Source organism: Oreochromis aureus, linkage group 1 (assembly GCF_013358895.1).
Source record: "Oreochromis aureus strain Israel breed Guangdong linkage group 1, ZZ_aureus, whole genome shotgun sequence".
NCBI lineage: Eukaryota > Metazoa > Chordata > Actinopteri > Cichliformes > Cichlidae > Oreochromis > Oreochromis aureus.
The window spans coordinates 5,684,497-5,704,107 of NC_052942.1; the positions used below are offsets into that span (position 1 = coordinate 5,684,497).

The window sequence follows — 19,611 nt, forward strand, 5'->3', positions numbered from 1 at the left end:
AATCCACAACAGCCACAATTATGACAACAAAAACACCGAAAATAGTTACATCAGGACCAACAACATCCTCTACCACAGCTGTTGTTGAAACCACGACCACAGTTCCACATGTGGAAACAACAGGTCAAGGATCCACCACTGTTACATCTAAACCATCTGTGAGTACTGAAATTACATCTGGGCCTTTCACTACCTCTAAAGGAACAGCTGCAACACCTACAGAGACAACAGCATATGAATCCACAACAGCCACAATTATGACAACAAAAACACCAAAAATAGTTACATCAGGACCAACAACATCCTCTACCACAGCTGTTGTTGAAACCACGACCACAGTTCCACATGTGGAAACAACAGGTCAAGGATCCACCACGGTTACGTCAAAACCATCTGTGAGTACTGAAATTACATCTGGGCCTTTCACTACCACTAAAGGAACAGCTGCAACACCTGCACAAACAACAGGATTTGAATCCACAACTGCCACAATTATGACAACAAAAACACCAAAAATAGTTACATCAGGACCAACAACATCCTCTACCACAGCTGTTGTTGAAACCACGACCACAGTTCCACATGTGGAAACAACAGGTCAAGGATCCACCACGGTTACATCAAAACCATCTGTGAGTACTGAAATTACATCTGGGCCTTTCACTACCACTAAAGGAACAGCTGCAACACCTGCACAAACAACAGCTTTTGCATCCACAACAGCCACAGTCATGACAACAAAAACACCAAAAATAGTTACATCAGGACCAACAACATCCTCTGTCACTGCTGTTGTTGAAACCACGACCACAGTTCCACATGTTGAAACAACAGGTCAAGGATCCACCACGGTTACAGCTAAACCATCTGTGAGTACTGAAATTACATCTGGGCCTTTCACTACCACTAAAGGAACAGCTGCAACACCTACAGAGACAACAGCATTTGAATCCACAACAGCCACAATTATGACAACAAAAACACCAAAAATAGTTACATCAGGACCAACAACATCCTCTACCACAGCTGTTGTTGAAACCACGACCACAGTTCCACATGTTGAAACGACAGGTCAAGGATCCACCACGGTTACAGCTAAACCATCTGTGAGTACTGAAATTACATCTGGGCCTTTCACTACCACTAAAGGAACAGCTGCAACACCTGCACAAACAACAGCATTTGAATCCACAACAGCCACAGTTATGACAACAAAAACACCAAAAATAGTTACATCGGGATCAACAACATCCTCTACCACAGCTGTTGTTGAAACCACGACCACAGTTCCACATGTGGAAACAACAGGTCAAGGATCCACCACGGTTACATCTAAACCGTCTGTGAGTACTGAAATTACATCTGGGCTTTTCACTACCACTAAAGGAACAGCTGCAACACCTACAGAGACGAAAGCATTTGAATCCACAACAGCCACAATTATGACAACAAAAACACCAAAAATAGTTACATCGGGACCAACAACATCCTCTACCACAGCTGTTGTTGAAACCACGACCACAGTTCCACATGTTGAAACAACAGGTCAAGGATCCACCACGGTTACATCGAAACCATCTGTGAGTACTGAAATTACATCTGGGCCTTTCACTACCACTAAAGGAACAGCTGCAACACCTGCACAAACAACAGCTTTTGAATCCACAACAGCCACAGTCATGACAACAAAAACACCAAAAATAGTTACATCGGGACCAACAACATCCTCTGTCACAGCTGTTGTTGAAACCACGACCACAGTTCCAAATGTCAAAACAACAGGTCAAGGATCCACCACGGTTACATCAAAACCATCTGTGAGCACTGAAATTACATCTGGGCCTTTCACTACCACTAAAGGAACAGCTGCAACACCTACAGAGACAACAGCATTTGAATCCACAACAGCCACAATTATGACAACAAAAACACCAAAAATAGTTACAACGGGACCAACAACATCCTCTACCACAGCTGTTGTTGAAACCACGACCACAGTTCCACATGTTGAAACAACAGGTCAAGGATCCACCACGGTTACATCTAAACCATCTGTGAGTACTGAAATTACATCTGGGCCTTTCACTACCTCTAAAGGAACAGCTGCAACAGCTACAGAGACAACAGCATTTGAATCCACAACAGCCACAGTCATGACAACAAAAACACCAAAAATAGTTACATCGGGACCAACAACATCCTCTGTCACAGCTGTTGTTGAAACCACGACCACAGTTCCACATGTTGAAACAACAGGTCAAGGATCCACCACGGTTACATCAAAACCATCTGCGAGTACTGAAATTACATCTGGGCCTTTCACTACCACTAAAGGAACAGCTGCAACACCTGTACAAACAACAGCATTTGAATCCACAACAGCCACAGTTATGACAACAAAAACACCAAAAATAGTTACAACGGGACCAACAACATCCTCTACCACAGCTGTTGTTGAAACCACGACCACAGTTCCACATGTTGAAACAACAGGTCAAGGATCCACCACGGTTACATCAAAACCATCTGCGAGTACTGAAATTACATCTGGGCCTTTCACTACCACTAAAGGAACAGCTGCAACACCTACAGAGACAACAGCATTTGAATCCACAACAGCCACAATTATGACAACAAAAACTCCAAAAATAGTTACAACGGGACCAACAACATCCTCTACCACAGCTGTTGTTGAAACCACGACCACAGTTCCACATGTTGAAACAACAGGTCAAGGATCCACCACGGTTACATCAAAACCATCTGCGAGTACTGAAATTACATCTGGGCCTTTCACTACCACTAAAGGAACAGCTGCAACACCTGTACAAACAACAGCATTTGAATCCACAACAGCCACAGTTATGACAACAAAAACACCAAAAATACTTACATCGGGACCAACAACATCCTCTACCACAGCTGTTGTTGAAACCACGACCACAGCTCCACATGTTGAAACAACAGGTCAAGGATCCACCACGGTTACATCAAAACCATCTGTGAGCACTGAAATTACATCTGGTCCTCTCACTACCACTAAAGGAACAGCTGCAACACCTGCACAAACAACAGCATTTGAATCCACAACAGCCACAATTATGACAACAAAAACACCAAAAATAGTTACAACGGGACCAACAACATCCTCTACCACAGCTGCATCAACTTTAGCTGTTGTAACAGCATCATCGTTTTCCTCAACTGTAATTACAAATCCTTCTCTTTTAAACACAACTATTTTACCCTCAACATCTAGAGGTACAACTTCTATTGCTCCTATAACAGAGACACTTCCAGGTAGCACAACTGTTTACACAACTAGTGTAAACCCCAGTGTAACCACAACCACAGTTGCTTCTCCATCACCCCTTAATACAACTTCGACACTATGTGTATGCATTGTCAATGGAGCTTCGCATCATGCTGGTAGGTTATTTTTCATTTTTGTTATTATTTTCCTTTTTCTTTATGTCTGAACACATGTTGTTAGGGCACCTCTGTTTTTGTTTTAAATTTCAATTTTAGTCCCAGTTAGCTGTCCTATAGCAGATTCTCCCCAGACAGCCAGGAAAACAGGTGATTGTGAGGAAGAAGTGTAGTCCAGAACAGAAGCCTTGGTACACCTTTATGTTACCCACTTGGCAACACTCTTTTCAAGGAAAAAATTAGGTTATTTCTAGCTATTTTTATAGTCATTATGGTAGACCCCAACTATTATAGATGATTCTATTTCTGGGGCCAGAGCAGGTGACACATTAACTTCAGCTGCATGTTACTACTATCTGGCTGTCTGAATGGTCTCCACAAAAACCAGCATGGGTTTCATAGGTAATTGGGGAACTTTCTGTACAGTGTGTCACTGTATATAGTTCATTAAGTCCCTCAGTGTTGTTTTCATTCATTATCTTACCTCAAATTTATAGTTTTATATTCTCATCTGAAGTTCTTATTTGAATGCATATTGTTCTAAATTCCAGGGTTTTTCATGAAGAAAATGCATATCAGTCTTTAGGTAGAAATGGACATAGCAAAACCTGTTAATTTGACAGACGTTAAATCTTTGAGCATCCAGTCTGTCCAGTTGGATACCAATACAGCGCTTGTTTAATTATCTGTGTTTTGTTTTTGTTTGTTTTTTCAAAGGGGACTTGGTGTACAATGTCACTGATGGCTTAGGGTGGTGTTATGCTGCAATTTGCAATGCATCTTGTGAAATTGAGACACAATCCAGTCCATGTCCTGTGACACCAAGTGTGCCCACTACTGCACACTCTACAACTACAGTATTCAGCACTACCACAAAGGCCACAATTTCCAGCTCAGTACCTCTGACAACAACTATTCCTGCCTCCTTTACTTCAAGTACATCAATAACTTCATCTACTCAAAATGCCTGCAATGATGTGTATCCACCGAGACAGGTGTGATATAATTACATATGTTTTTATTATTTATTGAGTGAGGGCAATGTACGGGCTTTTTGTTAAATACCACTTTGGTGCTGGTGTGACACAGTCAACATGTCTGCAGTAATAGCTATATGTAATTTTTTCATTTACCACTGTGATGCCTTGGTGAATACCAGTTGAGAGGCTGTAAAGCAGAGAGTGTACAGGGTGGGCCATTTATATGGATACACCGTAATAAAATGGGAATGGTTGGTGATATTAAAGTCCTGTTTGTGGCACATTAGTATATGTGAGGGGGCAAACTCCTCAAGATGGGTGGTGACCATGGTGGCCATTTAGAAGCCGGCCATCTTGGATACAACTTTTGTTTTTTCAATAGGAAGAGGGCCATGTGACACATCAAACTTACTGGTAATGTCACAAGAAAAACAATGGTGTGCTTGGTTTCAACGTAACTTTATTCTTTCATGAGTTATTTACAAGTTTCTGACCACTTATAAAATGTGTTCAATGTGCTGCCCATTGTGTTGGATTGTCAATGCAACCCTCTTCTCCCACTCTTCACACACTGATAGCAACACACAGGAGAAATGCCAACACAGGCATCCAGTATCCGTAGTTTCAGGTGCTGCACATCTCGTATCTTCACACCATAGACAATTGCCTTCAGATGACCCCAAAGATAAAAGTCTAAGGGGGTCAGATCGGGAGACCTTGGGGGCCATTCAACTGGCCCACGACAACCAATACACTTTCCAGGAAACTGTTCATCTAGGAATGCTCAGACCTGGCACCCATAATGTGGTGGTGCACCATCTTGCTGGAAAAACTCAGGGAACGTGCCAGCTTCACGTGCATAAAGAGGGAAACACATCATCATGTAGCAATTTCAAATCCAGTGGCCTTGAGGTTTCCATTGATGAAGAATGGACCCACTATCGTTGTACCCCATATACCACACCAAACCATCACTTTTGTTGTTCCAGCAGTCTTGAAGGGATCCATCCAATGTGGGTTAGTGTCAGACCAATAGCGGTGGTTTTATTTGTTAACTTCACCATTCACATAAAAGTTTGCCTCATCACTGAACAAAATCTTCTGCGTGAACTGAGGGTCCTGTTCCAATTTTTGTTTTGCCCATTCTGCAAATTCTGTGCGCCGATCTGGGTCATCCTCATTGAGATGCTGCAGTAGCTGGAGTTTGTAAGGGTGCCATTTGTGAGTAGCTAATATCCGCCGAAGGGATGTTCGACTAATGCCACTCTCCAGTGACATGCGCGAGTGCTACGCTGTGGGCTCTTGCTGAATGAAGCTAGGACAGCCACTGATGTTTCTTCATTAGTGACAGTTTTCTTGCGTCCACATTTTGGCAAATCCAACACTGAACCAGTTTCACGAAACTTAGCAAGCAGTTTGCTAACTGTAGCATGGGAGATGGGTGGTCTCGTAGGGTGTCTTGCATTGAAATCTGCTGCAATGACCCGGTTACTGCATTCACCAGATATCAACACAATTTCGATCCGCTCCTCACGTGTTAACCTCTTCGAGATGTCAATGGCTGTGAACAAAGAAAAAACTTGTAATTAACTCATGAAAGAATAAAGTTACGTTGAAACCAAGCACACCATTGTTTTTCTTGTGACATTACCAATAAGTTTGATGTGTCACATAGCCCTCTTCCTATTGAAAAAACAAAAGCCGTATCCAAGATGGCCGACTTCTAAATGGCCACCATGGTCACCACCCATCTTGAGGAGTTTGCCCCCTCACATATACTAATGTGCCACAAACAGGACTTTAATATCACCAACCATTCCCATTTTATTACGGTGTATCCATATAAATGGCCCACCCTGTACATCTGCAATAGAGCATTTGGTAATTCCAAGTCCATGGTGTAATTGGTCTTGATTTGCTGATAATAGGCCTACCTTAGTGCACCACTGTGTACAGCGGTGCACTAAGCTGAAAAAAAAAAAATGAAATGCAGAAAAGAAACACAGTGGCACATTCAAGCAGTGGCTAGCACAGCTGCCTCACAGGATGAATGTTTCTGGTTTGAAAACAAGTTGGGGCTCTTTGTTAGCATGTTCTGTGCCTGTGAGGGTTCTTTCACATATTAACCTATCTGGTGACTTGGATTCAGATTCAGCTTTACTGTTACTTCACAGATTTACAAATGTAAAAAGTGGGTCGAAAACTTTCACAATAAATAAACATATATTTTAGATATGTGCAAAATGCAAAAAATAAATAAATAAAAGAGCATATGTCTGGGATAAGAATAATTATAAACCCAAATGAGATTACGAAAATAGACTTGAAAGACAGTGTATTTTTAAACAAACCCATGGTCTCCTAAAACGCTTTTTGTTTGTCAATCCTTATTCAGAATGGAGAGTCCTGGGATGCCGGCAACTGCACTACAGCTACTTGCATTAATGGGAAGATTATAATGATGCCAACAGTCTGTCCTACTATGCAGCAGCCAATCTGTACCAATGGACGCAGTGCTGCTAAGATCTCTGATGATGATGGATGCTGCCCTCACTATGAATGTCGATGTAAGCTGAATTATGTATAATATAAATATACACCAAAATATAAATATACACTGTATTTATAGTGTGTATAAATACAAACTATGAAATCTGTCACTTTGATATACTGCAGATAATCTTGTGTCAGAGCCTTGAGGCTTGTAAATACATGAAAAGCCACCAGTGATCAATGGCCATGATTACCATTCATGTTGTTGTTAGTTATTTAGGCATTTATTGTCTATTGTCTTTTCGTGGCACATTTCTTGTTGTGAGTGGGCATGTGTCCATATATGTATAGTGAAGTTTTTATGTTACTGTGCAACACTCTGTTTCATCTACAGCACTTTGGCCAACCTTGTATTAAATGTTCTTTATAAATAAAATTACATCAGCCTGCATTCTGACTGTTTAGGCAGATCTATAGTATGTTCTTTTGTTTACTTATGACACTTGCCTATTTTTCCTGTTCCAGTTATTACTTAACATTTCTATACATGATTCTTTTCACCCTGCAGGTGTGTGCAGTATCTGGTGTGGATCCCACTACTTAACATTTGATGGAGAATCCTACAATTTCAATGAGAATTGCTCTTACTACCTGGTCAAAGAGATTATTGCTAAATATAACCTGACTATTGTAGTTAATCGTGATTGTGATCCATCAAACAGCACATTCTGTCCCAAGGCTCTTACTGTTGCATATAAATCCTTCAAAGTGGTTTTGACTCAGCTGACGTCTTCAGGAGTATCAACTAATGTGGTAAGCAATAATTCAATTTGACAAAGCGAAAGCTGATCTAATGGTTAATCTTGCAAATGAGTACAATGTGTAGCATAATAACATTGTGCTTATTTCACACTATTTTCTAACGTAAATTGTGTTGTTACCTACAGGTGTTTGTGAATCAGCAAAAGATCTATCCTGCCTATAGCAATTCTGTCCTGCACATTACTAGCACAGATATAATCACCACATTGGAGTTACAGGACATCAGTGCAAAAATAGTCTATTCAGGCTCTTCATTCAGCATTGACCTTCCCTACTCCCTCTTTGAAGGAAACACAGAGGGACAATGTGGTGAGTTAGAGAACGCTTCTCCCAATCTTTCACCCAGGCCTAAACAATGACCATTAATAAGCCAAATAATAATAATAATAAAAGATTCCCCAGCCACTTGCAATCAAATTTAACTCTAATCTATGAGGGGCCGTACAAGCCAAAATTCATTCTTTCACTCTCACATACATATATTCTTCTGTCAGACACACGTATTGTCACTCTCACATACATATATTTTCACTCTCACATACATATATTCTTCTGTCAGACACACATATTGTCACTCTCACACACATACATTCTTCTTTCACATACATATATTTTCACTCTCACATACATATATTCTTCTGTCAGACACACGTATTGTCACTCTCACATACATATATTTTTCTTTCACATACATATACTTTCACTCTCATATAGTTTTATTTTAATTTTTATATTTAGATATTTTTATTCTCATGTTTACACATATTTAACACACACACTGCAATATTGTGCTCTCTCATACATGTATTTTAATGTACATATTTACAAATTTTCACTCTAACATACATGCATTTTCATTTATGCATTCCTACATTTTGCTCTCATTTACATGCATTCAGTATGCATTTAACCTCACAAATAATATATGTATGTAAGCAGAGAATGCATACATGTCAGAAGAAAATATATGTATGCAAGAGAATAATGTATGTGAATGAAAGAGTATAGTGGAAACGGAAGGAGTTTAATGGAAACGGAAGGCTGGGTGTCTGTACCGCTGTGATTGACCAAGAAGCACACGCGGGTCACTTTCAAGTGTCTGACAGCATGGAGGGGGGAGAAGAAACTCGAGTTCTTCAGCAAGCTATCGGGGTGTTAAGAAATATTTTATCATCTCCTGAAACGGTCACATCATTGTCCTCTTCACTTGATCGAGATGGGACGGGCTCAACTTTTTTGTGCAAGAAACAAACTGACAGGAAAAGGTCTGGCAGACCCAAAGCCACAAATGAATCAGAGTTTCTGAGAGTTAACAGCTTGTGTGATTGGCGGCTCACAGGACAACAGCTTCAAGCACAGTTTAATAGTGGTCGTAGTAAGCAAGTCTCAGTTTCAACTGTGAAGAGAAGACTTCGATTCTGCAGCAAGAAAGCCATTCCTAAGATGTCAGAATAAGACAAAGAGGCTTGCCTGGGCCATGAAAAACTGCTGTTGGACTACTGAAGACTGGAAGAATTTATTTTGAACTGATGAATCAAAATGTGAAATCTTTGGTTCATCATGCAGGATTTTTGTATGCTGTTGAGCATACAGCACAGTCTCCAGACTTAAACCCCATCGAGCTGGTTTGGGATGAACTGGACAGAAGAGTGAAAGCAAAGCAACCTACAAGGTCCACATTTAGGGGAACTTGTGCAACAGATATGAGAAGAACTTTCTGAACAATATTTGATTTCTATTGTAGAAAGAATGCCACGGGGGTGTTCAGCTGTTATATCTGCCAAAGGTGGCTACTTTGATGAGTCAAAAGTTTAGAATACATTTTGATCATTTTGTCCTATGCTTTCATTTCAGAGTGCAGTGAGACATTAAACTGCATAATTTTCAATAAAAAAATTTAAAAATTGGGGTGTTCTAAAACATTTGACCGGTAGTGTGTGTAAAACATTTTGATTGCCGCTAAAAATTATGTTTGTTCTGAAATTTTAACTAATTTCACATTTAAAGAAATATCTGTACATGTCTTGAACAACCTGTTAATTTAATAAGAGTGAAGCTTAGATAAGAAAAAAAGTGTGTAAGTATGTAAGTATGCCTACATACCTTTGATATTGATCATATAATCAGTTTCTTTCTTAGGCTTTTTTTCTGGTTTCATTCTGCTGCCTTTCCTTTACTAGGTACCTGTGACAACTCCCAGAGCAATGAATGCCGTTCTCCAAATGGCCAGGTGGGAAGTTGCTCAGACACTGCAGGCGAGTGGCAGGTCCCAGATACACCCTGTGTTATCCCCACAACCCCACCAACACCCAGAACTACATCAAACCCCCCACACTCAACACCACCTGTTTGTAAACCTGCTATCTGTGATCTACTAACTAGCAGGTAAAGAGAACCACAAACTGTTCAGCAAACTCTTTATAGTTTTTATTTTGGTAGATAGAAAAATGTGCTTATTCTGCACATGTAGAACAAATTGATTTGGGGTATGTGGTATAATGGTATTTTCTTTCCAAATTGACTGTCAAGTTGACACCCTGTGAAGGAGCGCTACAAATATTCTAAATCAATAGTATGTATCATAAAGTGGCAGAGCATACAGATGAGGACAAAACTGAGACAGTACTGAATGACTTAGCCTAGTTCTATTACTAGTAAACAGTTCTCCAGTCATCCATTCCAGTCTGATCTATTAAATAGGTACAATTTGTCTTGGAGTGATGCTGAAAAACTAGTTCATGCATTTATTACTTCCAGGCTGGACTACTGTAATTCATTATTATCAGGATGTCCTAAAAACTCCCTGAAAAGCCTCCAGTTAATCCAAAATGCTGCAGCAAGAGTACTGACAGGGACTAGAAAGAGAGAGCATATTTCTCCTATATTGGCTTCCCTTCATTCACTGTTAAATCCAGAATTCAAAATCCTGCTCCTCACATACAAGGTATTAAATAATCAGGCCCCATCTTATCTTAATAACCTTATAGTACCATATCACAGCATTAGAGCACTTCGCTCTCACACTGCAGGCTTACTTGTTGTTCCTATAGTATTTAAAAGTAGAATGGGAGGCAGAGCCTTCAGTTTTCAGGCCCCTCTTCTGTGGAACCAGCTTCCACTTTGGATTCGGGAGACAGACACTATCTCTACTTTTAAGATTAGGCTTCAAACTTTCCTTTTTGCTAAAGCATATAGTTAGGGCTGGATCAGGTGACCCTGAATCCTCGCTTAGTTATGCTGCAATAGGTGTAGGCTGCTGCAACACTAAATCATAGTGTTGGAAAGCCTGTTTATTTCCCCTTAAATGGAGCCACTGAGTTTAGTGTATGCGCCCATGAAAAACTTGTCAAATCTTCTCTGCAAATGCCTTACAGCTTACTCTATTGACTATTGACTGGTTTTGAGCTTCTGGTACCTTATTGGTGCTTGATCAAAAACAACTGTGAGCATGGACCCTGCTAAAGTGGTTTATTATTTAGTACAGTCTCCAAATTGAAGGCCAAGCTTTATAAAATGGTACCACATTTGTAAAGAATCCACATTTGTGGGCTGAGCAGCAGTCTAGGTGGTTGTAGCTCAGGAGGTAGAGCAGGTCAACTCCTAATTGAAAGGTAGGTGGTTTGATCCCTGGCTGCTCCAGTCTGTATGCCAAATATCCTTGGGCAAAATATTGACCTCAAGTTGCTCTCTGATGCATCCATTGGAGTGTCAGTGCATGTGGATGTTAGATTGAAAACACTTAACACGCATATAAAAGAAAGTGCTTGTCTGAATTAGGGATGTTGTTCATAATGAGGCATGAGTGCTTAGGTAGAGTAGACAAGTACTGTCCATTCTTCTTACCAATTTTATTTTTGTTTTGGTAAAAGCACTATCCAGTCCATTTACCAAAAACAAAAACACAGAAAAAATTGATCAAACACTAGTTTCTTCACTTTTTGTAGTGAAGTTTATAAGCTAAGCGATAGCACTGAGGCAAGTAACTGGCCTACTACACGTATGGATGTTTTTAGTCATTATATGATGCATGAATGTTTTTAGATTTTGTTTTTTGTTTGTTTGGTTTTTTGCCTTTTTTTCTGTTTTTAGACGTTTTGTGAATAATCATTTTCCTGTTGTACTCTGGCTTGTATGTCCCTTCTAGTTTATTTGCACCATGCCACACAGTTGTACCTCCAGGACCATTTGTGACATCATGTGTGTTTGACAATTGCAATCTTGGGAAAAACAGCTGCTGCAGTCTGGAGGCTTATGCCACTGAATGTTCTAATGAAGGAATCTGTATTGATTGGAGAAATGCTACCAATGGGCTCTGTGGTGAGATATAAATATTATATGCATACAGTTGATAGTTTATAACACTACGGTTTTTGCGGTTCTGAAGAATGTGCTCTTAACATACTTCCATCTTTCAGAGCACAAGTGTCCAAGCAACAAAGTGTACATGCCCTGTGGTCCATCTGTAGAACCTACATGCAATAACGGGTAGTGTAAACTATATCAGTGTGAAGGACTTTTGTTTGTTTAATGATCCTGGGGAAGTTAGTGATGTGTATATTTCAAAAACACTACATTTTTATGCAATATTTTGATAGTAGGATTAATTAAATATTTTATTATTTTTAATCAAGATTAGCCCAATCTCTGTTTGTAGGGTCTTTACTATGTTGGGCTAATTCATTTTCCCATCAGATACAACATGGCATATCAAACAGCGGCATCCAGTAACGACACTAAGGAAGGTTGCTTCTGTCCTCATGGTACCACATTATTCAACACAGTACATGACATATGTGTTGACACCTGTGGTAAGACGAGATTCTATAAAACACTATTTTTCTGGGTTTTGGAATATTTTTCTCCAAAACATCACCTGCTACTGTCTGTGATTGCCTTTCAGCTTGTGTTGGACCTGATGGAAAACCCAAACAGGTGAGAATTGTTCTTATGTTCATGCATTCTTAACAATAAATAAGATGTGTGAATCTGAATTGGTGTGTTTCTTTTAAACAGCTGGGTGAGACTTGGACAAGTGACTGCCAAACCTGTGTTTGTGACAAGGATTCCATGAGCGTCCAGTGTGAGCCTGTTCAGTGCCAGTCTGTACAAAGTCCTAACTGCAGCGAACCTGGCCAGCAACTGGTCAACAATACAGTGAACTGCTGCACAACACAGTCATGTGGTCAGTTATAGTGTCTTTGAACTAGCTTTAGATACTGTCTTGCAGTTGATGTCACACAAATGGATGACTGACACTGATGAAAATTGCCTTTTTTGGGACTAGTACAGTCTTTATACTCAATTTTCATCTCAAAGTGTGTTTTTATTACAAGACTCGTATAGTCAATCACACATATTATTCACACAGCACTTTTATCCATCTCTCTGTGCTGTCCGACATTTACGCACACACTCACACTCCATTGGATGCATCAGTGGCAACTTAGGATACTCAAATACTCAAACTGGAAGAGTAAGGCATCAATCCAACAACCTTTCGGTTCGTGGACAACCCACTCTACCCTCTGAGCCTAATATGCCAGATAACACCTGGAGGTAGTCTCATGCCTGGTACATCCATAATTTAATTATTTAGTATTATGGAAAATATGCAGATTTGCATTTCTGTTTGCTTTTCAGAGACACCTTAGTTCTATCCCCCTGGTTCTAATCTTATATCTCCAACTCAGTCAGTGAATAATAATGAAAATGAAAAATCAAAATCGACAGAGTTTGTGCCAATATACTTATTGCATTTCTTTGAAATCATCACATGGTTGTTTAGAAAAAAAAAAGACTACATTCACATTAATTTGTTGACCACAATGTTTTGGAACACTGCTCAAAATAATTGAAGGAACACACATCAGATCTCAGGGGACAAAGGTCATGCTGGTTTTCTCAACTGATAAAGATGGATGTTTTAGGACTAAAAGCATGTAATATTATTTGATAGAAACAGAGATTATCAACCAACAGAGGGCTTAATTCAAAGACACCCCAAAAATCAAAGTGAAAAAAATATGTGGCAGGCTAGTCCATTTTGTAAAATTTCATTGCAGCAACGCAAAATGGTATTTAGCAGTTTGTATGGAGCCCATGTGCTTAAATCTGGCAATGTCAAATATATAGATGGTCTCCCGGGGGACACCATGATGGGAAATGCCAAGCACTTCACGGCGCAGGGTAGTGGATCACCGACTGTGTCCTGGGGGTCTCCTCCCAGGTCTGGATCAGGGTATAACTGAGTTCCTGGACAGTCTGAAGTGCAACCTGTTTGTGTTGGATGGACCAAATGTTGCAGAGGTGTTATATGGGACTTAGTCAGGTAATCCTAGAAGCCAGTCAATGATATTATTTCCTTTATCCTTGAGGAACTACCTGAATCCACACGAGCCTGTTCATTGTCGTGCACGTAGGGTCTGATAATAGATCCAAGGATTTCATCCCAATGCTATTGGCAGTTAGGGTGTCATCACCCCAATGAAGTCTTTAGTAGAAGATATCGGTCCTGCTCGTAAGGACCTTCTATGGCCCTGTCCAGCCCTTCCACTGTGCTGGAATACACAACCAACCTTCTGGCATATGAGTATATGTGGACCTCACAGTACCATATAAGGTCAACACAGTGCTTCACTCTCAGGCTGCTGGCTTACTTGTTGTTCATAGGATATTTAAAAGTAAAATGGCAGGCATACACGTTCATACACCACTTTGAAATTAATCATTAGATATTATTCATCTTTGGGTCTCTTGCACAGCTTGTGTTTGGTCCTGTCTTTCTCCTCTTACCCGTAACTGGTCACAGCAGATAACTGCCCTTCCCTGAGGCTGGTTCTTCTTCCTGTTAAAAGGGAGTTTTTCCTCCCCACTGTCAGCAAAGTGCTTGCTCATAGGGGGTTATCTGGCTGTTGGGGTAAGACCTTACAATATTGTAAAGTCTTAACCTTACAACATAAAGTGCCCTGAGGCAACTATTTTTGTGTTTTGGAGCTATATAAATAAAATTGAATTGAATTAAAAGAGAGCTTGGCTCAGCAAAATCTCTTCCCAACTTGTACTTAATCATGTAAACATACAGAATTGATTTCCTGGTTCTTTAAGTCATTGTTATCAGATAGAAAATTCTGCAAATCTTCATCATCACATTCTGACAAGTTCTCATTCCTTTTACAACAGAATGCAATATAAACCTGTGCCCTGCTCCACCCACGTGCTTGCCGGGCTTCCAACTGAGCATTACCAATGGCACCTGTTGTCTATCCTACAAGTGTGGTATGTCACTCTAATCTATCAGCCTGTCCTATCTGTTGTTGAATTATAATGTTCTGAAGAAAGATACCTAATTATGATACTAAAGAATGTTCTTCCTACTTGTGTGTTATAAGTAGCAAGAATGACCCTGATAAGGAAGTGAATGAATGAATGAATGAATGAATGAATGGATGGATGGAGTCTAGTACAGTGTTAACTATAACAGATCATCAATGCAATAGGTGTGAATGTTAATCAAACCCATGTCTCTTTGTGTCTGCAGTTCCTAAAGGTGTGTGTGTCTATAATATGACTGAATACAAGGTAAGCACATAGTTCAAACTCTGGAAACAATAAGTGGTTTTCCCTAATACATCAAAAAAGGTCCATCGGTTGTCCTGAATTATATCCATAATCAAGTGCAGTATGCTGAAGTGTATGACTTACATCAGTATATTCAACTTTTTAAACTGTGCCTGACTAACCACTGAATGAAGCCCAGGTGTAAAGTTACAACAGTGAAAACTGTGTGAGGCACTTTCACTGGAATTTGCATGTATTCAGATGGTTACGTTAGGTCTTAATTTCAATCGCAGCTATTGGAGAACAAAAAGTGAATCAGTTACATTTGTAGGCAATACTTCACATAGGCTATGGAAGAGTGTCAGAGCTGAACACACCAAGTAACTTTAATGTTTATTCAGCCCGTGCAGTTTGAAGTATCAGGGATCTAATGTGGAGGTAAATATAAAAAAACAGCACAGAGACCGCACGATGTGCTTATAACTTTAGTTAATGCATTTATTTTACTGCCCTGTGCACTTGTGTTGATCAAATATCCAGCATCTCTTGTCCTATTTGTTGCCAAAGTGTCATATTATGTTGTTATTTTTTATATTCTTTATAGATCTCTATCACTCACCTCCCTGATATGATCTCTGGTAGTGCTCAATTGACATGTAAAACACCCCCTAATATATATGATATCTTTGACTGGTGTTTTAGATTTTTGTCAAGCCAGCTAACTCTTTCTGTGCTGAACTTGCTTTGTTTTATACCCATCATTACGATAAGGCTTAAAATAAATATAGAGGTATGAAAGATTCCTTGAAGCTATTTATATAATATATAACATACAATTCTTTAGCCTGGTGCCAAGATCCCAACGCCAGACACACTATCAGAACCCCCGCTGGAAGCACCAGAAGCACAATCAATGGCAGAACAACCATCAGTAACAACAACAGCACCATCAGGAGCTGGAGAAACATCAACAATGTCAGAGTCATTTACACCCGGGCCCTGCCAGGAATGTTACTGTGGCCCCGAAATGGATCCTGTCACCAAGCTGAACGTTATTACCTGTGAACCTGTCATCTGCAACAAAAACTGTTCTGCTGTAAGCTCATTCACATATCAACTCACATGACACATTCATTACTATCATAAAGAGGAATCATCACACCACACCTCACACCAGCAAGCAAGCCTGAGCAAATCGCAGTATAATAATAATAATAATAATAATAATAATGGATTGGATTTATATAGCGCTTTTCAAGGCACCCAAAGCGCTTTACAATGCCATTATTCATTCACGCTCACATTCATACACTGGTGGAGGCAAGCTATGGTTGTAGCCACAGCTGCCCCGGGGCAGACTGACAGAGGCGAGGCTGCCATATCACGCCATCGGCCCCTCTGGCCAACACCAGTAGGCGGTAGGGTAAAGTGTCTTGCCCAAGGACACAACGACCAGGACAGAAAGGCCGGGGATCGAACCGGCGACCTTCCGGTTACAGGTGCGCTTCCCAACCCCCTGAGCCACGGTTGCCCCCCAGTATAATGTTCAGTACAATGTTCAGTACAATGTTCAGTACAATAGCACCAAAAAACTAGGACCATAGATGTGAATTGAAATGAACAGATTTGTGAAACTTGGCCAAACGACTCCAAAACAAAACAAAATGGTATTACTATGTTACATTAAACACATCTGTAGCTTGAAATAATGAGGCCAACATATTTATGCACACGCAATCCTTCAGACTTCTCTAAACACCATTTCTGCTGGTGTTTTTTTTTTTTTTTCACTAGTAACTCAATATGATGTCACTGAGATTGGATATCACTAATATGGACCACTCAGGTGCACAGCTTTTACTGGGAACACAGAAACACCACCCACCTGTTGTTCAAATGTTTCCTTAGTGAGGTGGAGCCATTCAATAGAAAGTTGGCTAATATACCTTTAAGGTGACAGAAGAATTAAAAATACATGTTTCAGATAATGAACTAAGGATAAACATTATTAAGAACTATGAATTTTGAAACGCTACTCTCGTATAGTCCAAGAACATGACTACAGATCTGAAAAAGAGCACAGGTTCTCTTTAAGAACTTTGTGAAGGCATCATTAACAAATAAGTTTCAAGTTTTATTGTCATGTAACTTGAAACTTATTAGCCTCTAAGTATATATGTGTTTACCCTATCCTTTATAAACTAGCTTTCTTCTTTACTTTTGTTGTGCAAATAGTAATGATAAAACATTTTTGCCCTTTGCTGATTTTTTCGTTTTTTGCATATTTGCCACACTTAGATGTTTAAGGTAATCAAATAAATTTTAACATTAGATAAAGATAACTCAAGTAAATATTAAATGCAGTTTTTAAATAATGAAAAAAAGAAAGCAAAACCTATGAAAACCTATACCTGACCCTATGCTAAAAAGTAATTGGCCCTTAAACCTACTAACTGGCTGTGCCCCCTTAGCAAGAACTGTATTCAAGCATTTGTGATAAGTGGTAGAGTCCTTCACATGCAGATATGTTTTAATTCAGCCACAGTGGAGCATATTCCAGCATACTCAGGTCTAGACAAACACACACATACTGTTATCTTTTGTTACAAAGCTCTCTTACTCTCCTTATCCCTCTCTTTCGCAGGGTTATGAATATCAGACTGAACCAGGAAAGTGCTGTGGAACATGTGTTCAGACGGACTGTATTTTCACCACAACTGACAACGTGACGGTGCATGTTATTGAGGTCAGTACTGCAACCAACAGCGAATAAATACTAGCATTATTAGCAGCATAGCAGCACTCCTTTCTTTCTCTTTCTTAAAAACTAATCAGCAATTTAGAACCTAAAAAACAAAAGCTTATAAATTCAAAGCCAAAAAAGTGTAAAAAAACAAAAACAAAACAAAAACCAACAATAAGCAAACAAGCAGGAACCTATTAATTGCAACTAAATCAAACTGAGTTATCAGACCTTCTCTATTTTTGAAATGAGATGACATGCAGGTACCCTCTGTTTTGAGCCAGAAGTGATAGATGGTCTCTTTGTGACAACTTTCTTGGTTCTAACTTTCATGTTTTACAGGTCAACAGCTCTTACATACCTCCTAATAACAAATGTGTGCAATATACCTGTGAGAAGCTCAATGGACAGCTTGTTACCAAGGAAACCAAGACTACTTGTCCTCCGTTTAATCCCTTGGACTGTGAACCTGTGAGTTTATTAGACTTTTACAGATCAGATTAGTGGATTTTGCGTTTTACTGCTGAATATTTCACACAACATGAAATGTCTTCTTCCTCCAGGGCACTGAAACAACAGATGCCAATGGGTGCTGCAAAACGTGTAAGCCATCAAACTAAATAACTAAATACATGTTAAGAACAAAGTTTAAAACTGCATCATGTGAGTGTGCAACTGCTGTCATGTGTTCCAGGCAACATAAGTCTGTGTAAGACCCAGAAGGAGCAGAGAATCATTGAACTGAACAACTGCAAGAGTGCACAGCCAGTTAACATCACATATTGCGCCGGACACTGTGACAGTTTCTCCATGTAAGTCTATTATTTTAAATTTAACCAAGATTGCCTTCATTTCCCTTAACTGCCTGCTACATGTTCACTGTATTCTGAGAGTATTTCATCTGTTTTTTGTTTTTTTTTACTGCATACCAAAGACTAGTAAGAATACACTATTATGTATCTGCTGTAAGTGAACTTTACTTACCAATAATAACTAGTATTTATGAGTGCAACATTAAAGTAATAATTATCTTTAAACCTCACCCACTGAGGATTAGGCATTGTAAGGAACATTCATATTTTTCTTCATCAACTGGTCTTTCTGTGTGTGTGTTCAGGTATTCTATGGCAGCCAACACAATGGTACACAATTGCGAGTGCTGCCAAGAAGCCACCACCAGTGTGGAGCAGGTGGAGCTTACCTGTGCTGATGGGTCTAAGCTGCAGCACAGCTACACCATGGCACAGTCATGCCAGTGCATCAAAACAGAATGCGTGGAAGGAACAACGCCCAAACCACAGCGCCGCAGGAGACGCTGATCATCAGTAACTTGAATGCTTTACGATGGCTAAGACCACCTTTGACACTCTTTGTACCACGTTTTCTTATCTCTGGTTGAACAAATGCTCCTTTTCTGTATCACAACATACCACTGTGATGTAAACTGTCTTTTCTTGGTGATAAAAATTAAAGTCCTTTCTGCAACATGAACATTTTTACCAAGTCTTTGTGGGGATTGAACATCAAAGAACACAAAGGTTTGAAAAATACTTACTTTTCAAAAAAAAAATAAAATAGCGGTTTAAC

General features: G+C 39.7%; 1 protein-coding gene across 1 annotated transcript; it reads left to right on the forward strand.

Moving 5' to 3' along the window:
* Positions 1-589: 589 nt before the first annotated feature.
* LOC116325093 (intestinal mucin-like protein) lies at positions 590-19,515 on the forward strand. The gene is made up of 20 exons (XM_039614357.1): positions 590-1,415; positions 3,144-3,429; positions 4,147-4,424; positions 6,805-6,976; positions 7,471-7,715; positions 7,850-8,033; positions 9,905-10,109; positions 11,869-12,041; positions 12,140-12,209; positions 12,417-12,532; positions 12,625-12,656; positions 12,738-12,906; positions 14,904-14,999; positions 15,262-15,302; positions 16,126-16,377; positions 17,926-18,027; positions 18,367-18,495; positions 18,588-18,627; positions 18,719-18,836; positions 19,142-19,515. Exons 1-20 carry the CDS (start codon positions 732-734, stop codon positions 19,341-19,343), a joined length of 3,594 nt encoding a protein of 1,197 aa, XP_039470291.1. The 5' UTR covers positions 590-731; the 3' UTR covers positions 19,344-19,515.
* Positions 19,516-19,611: the final 96 nt, after the last annotated feature.

Coding starts and splice junctions, on each gene's coding strand:
- LOC116325093 (XM_039614357.1), top strand. CDS start 732: ATGACAACAAAAACACCAAAAATAGTTACATCAGGACCAACAACATCC. Junction 12,042..12,139: donor TGCTACCAATGGGCTCTGTG/GTGAGATATAAA, acceptor TCCATCTTTCAG/AGCACAAGTGTCCAAGCAAC. Junction 12,657..12,737: donor CTGATGGAAAACCCAAACAG/GTGAGAATTGTT, acceptor TCTTTTAAACAG/CTGGGTGAGACTTGGACAAG.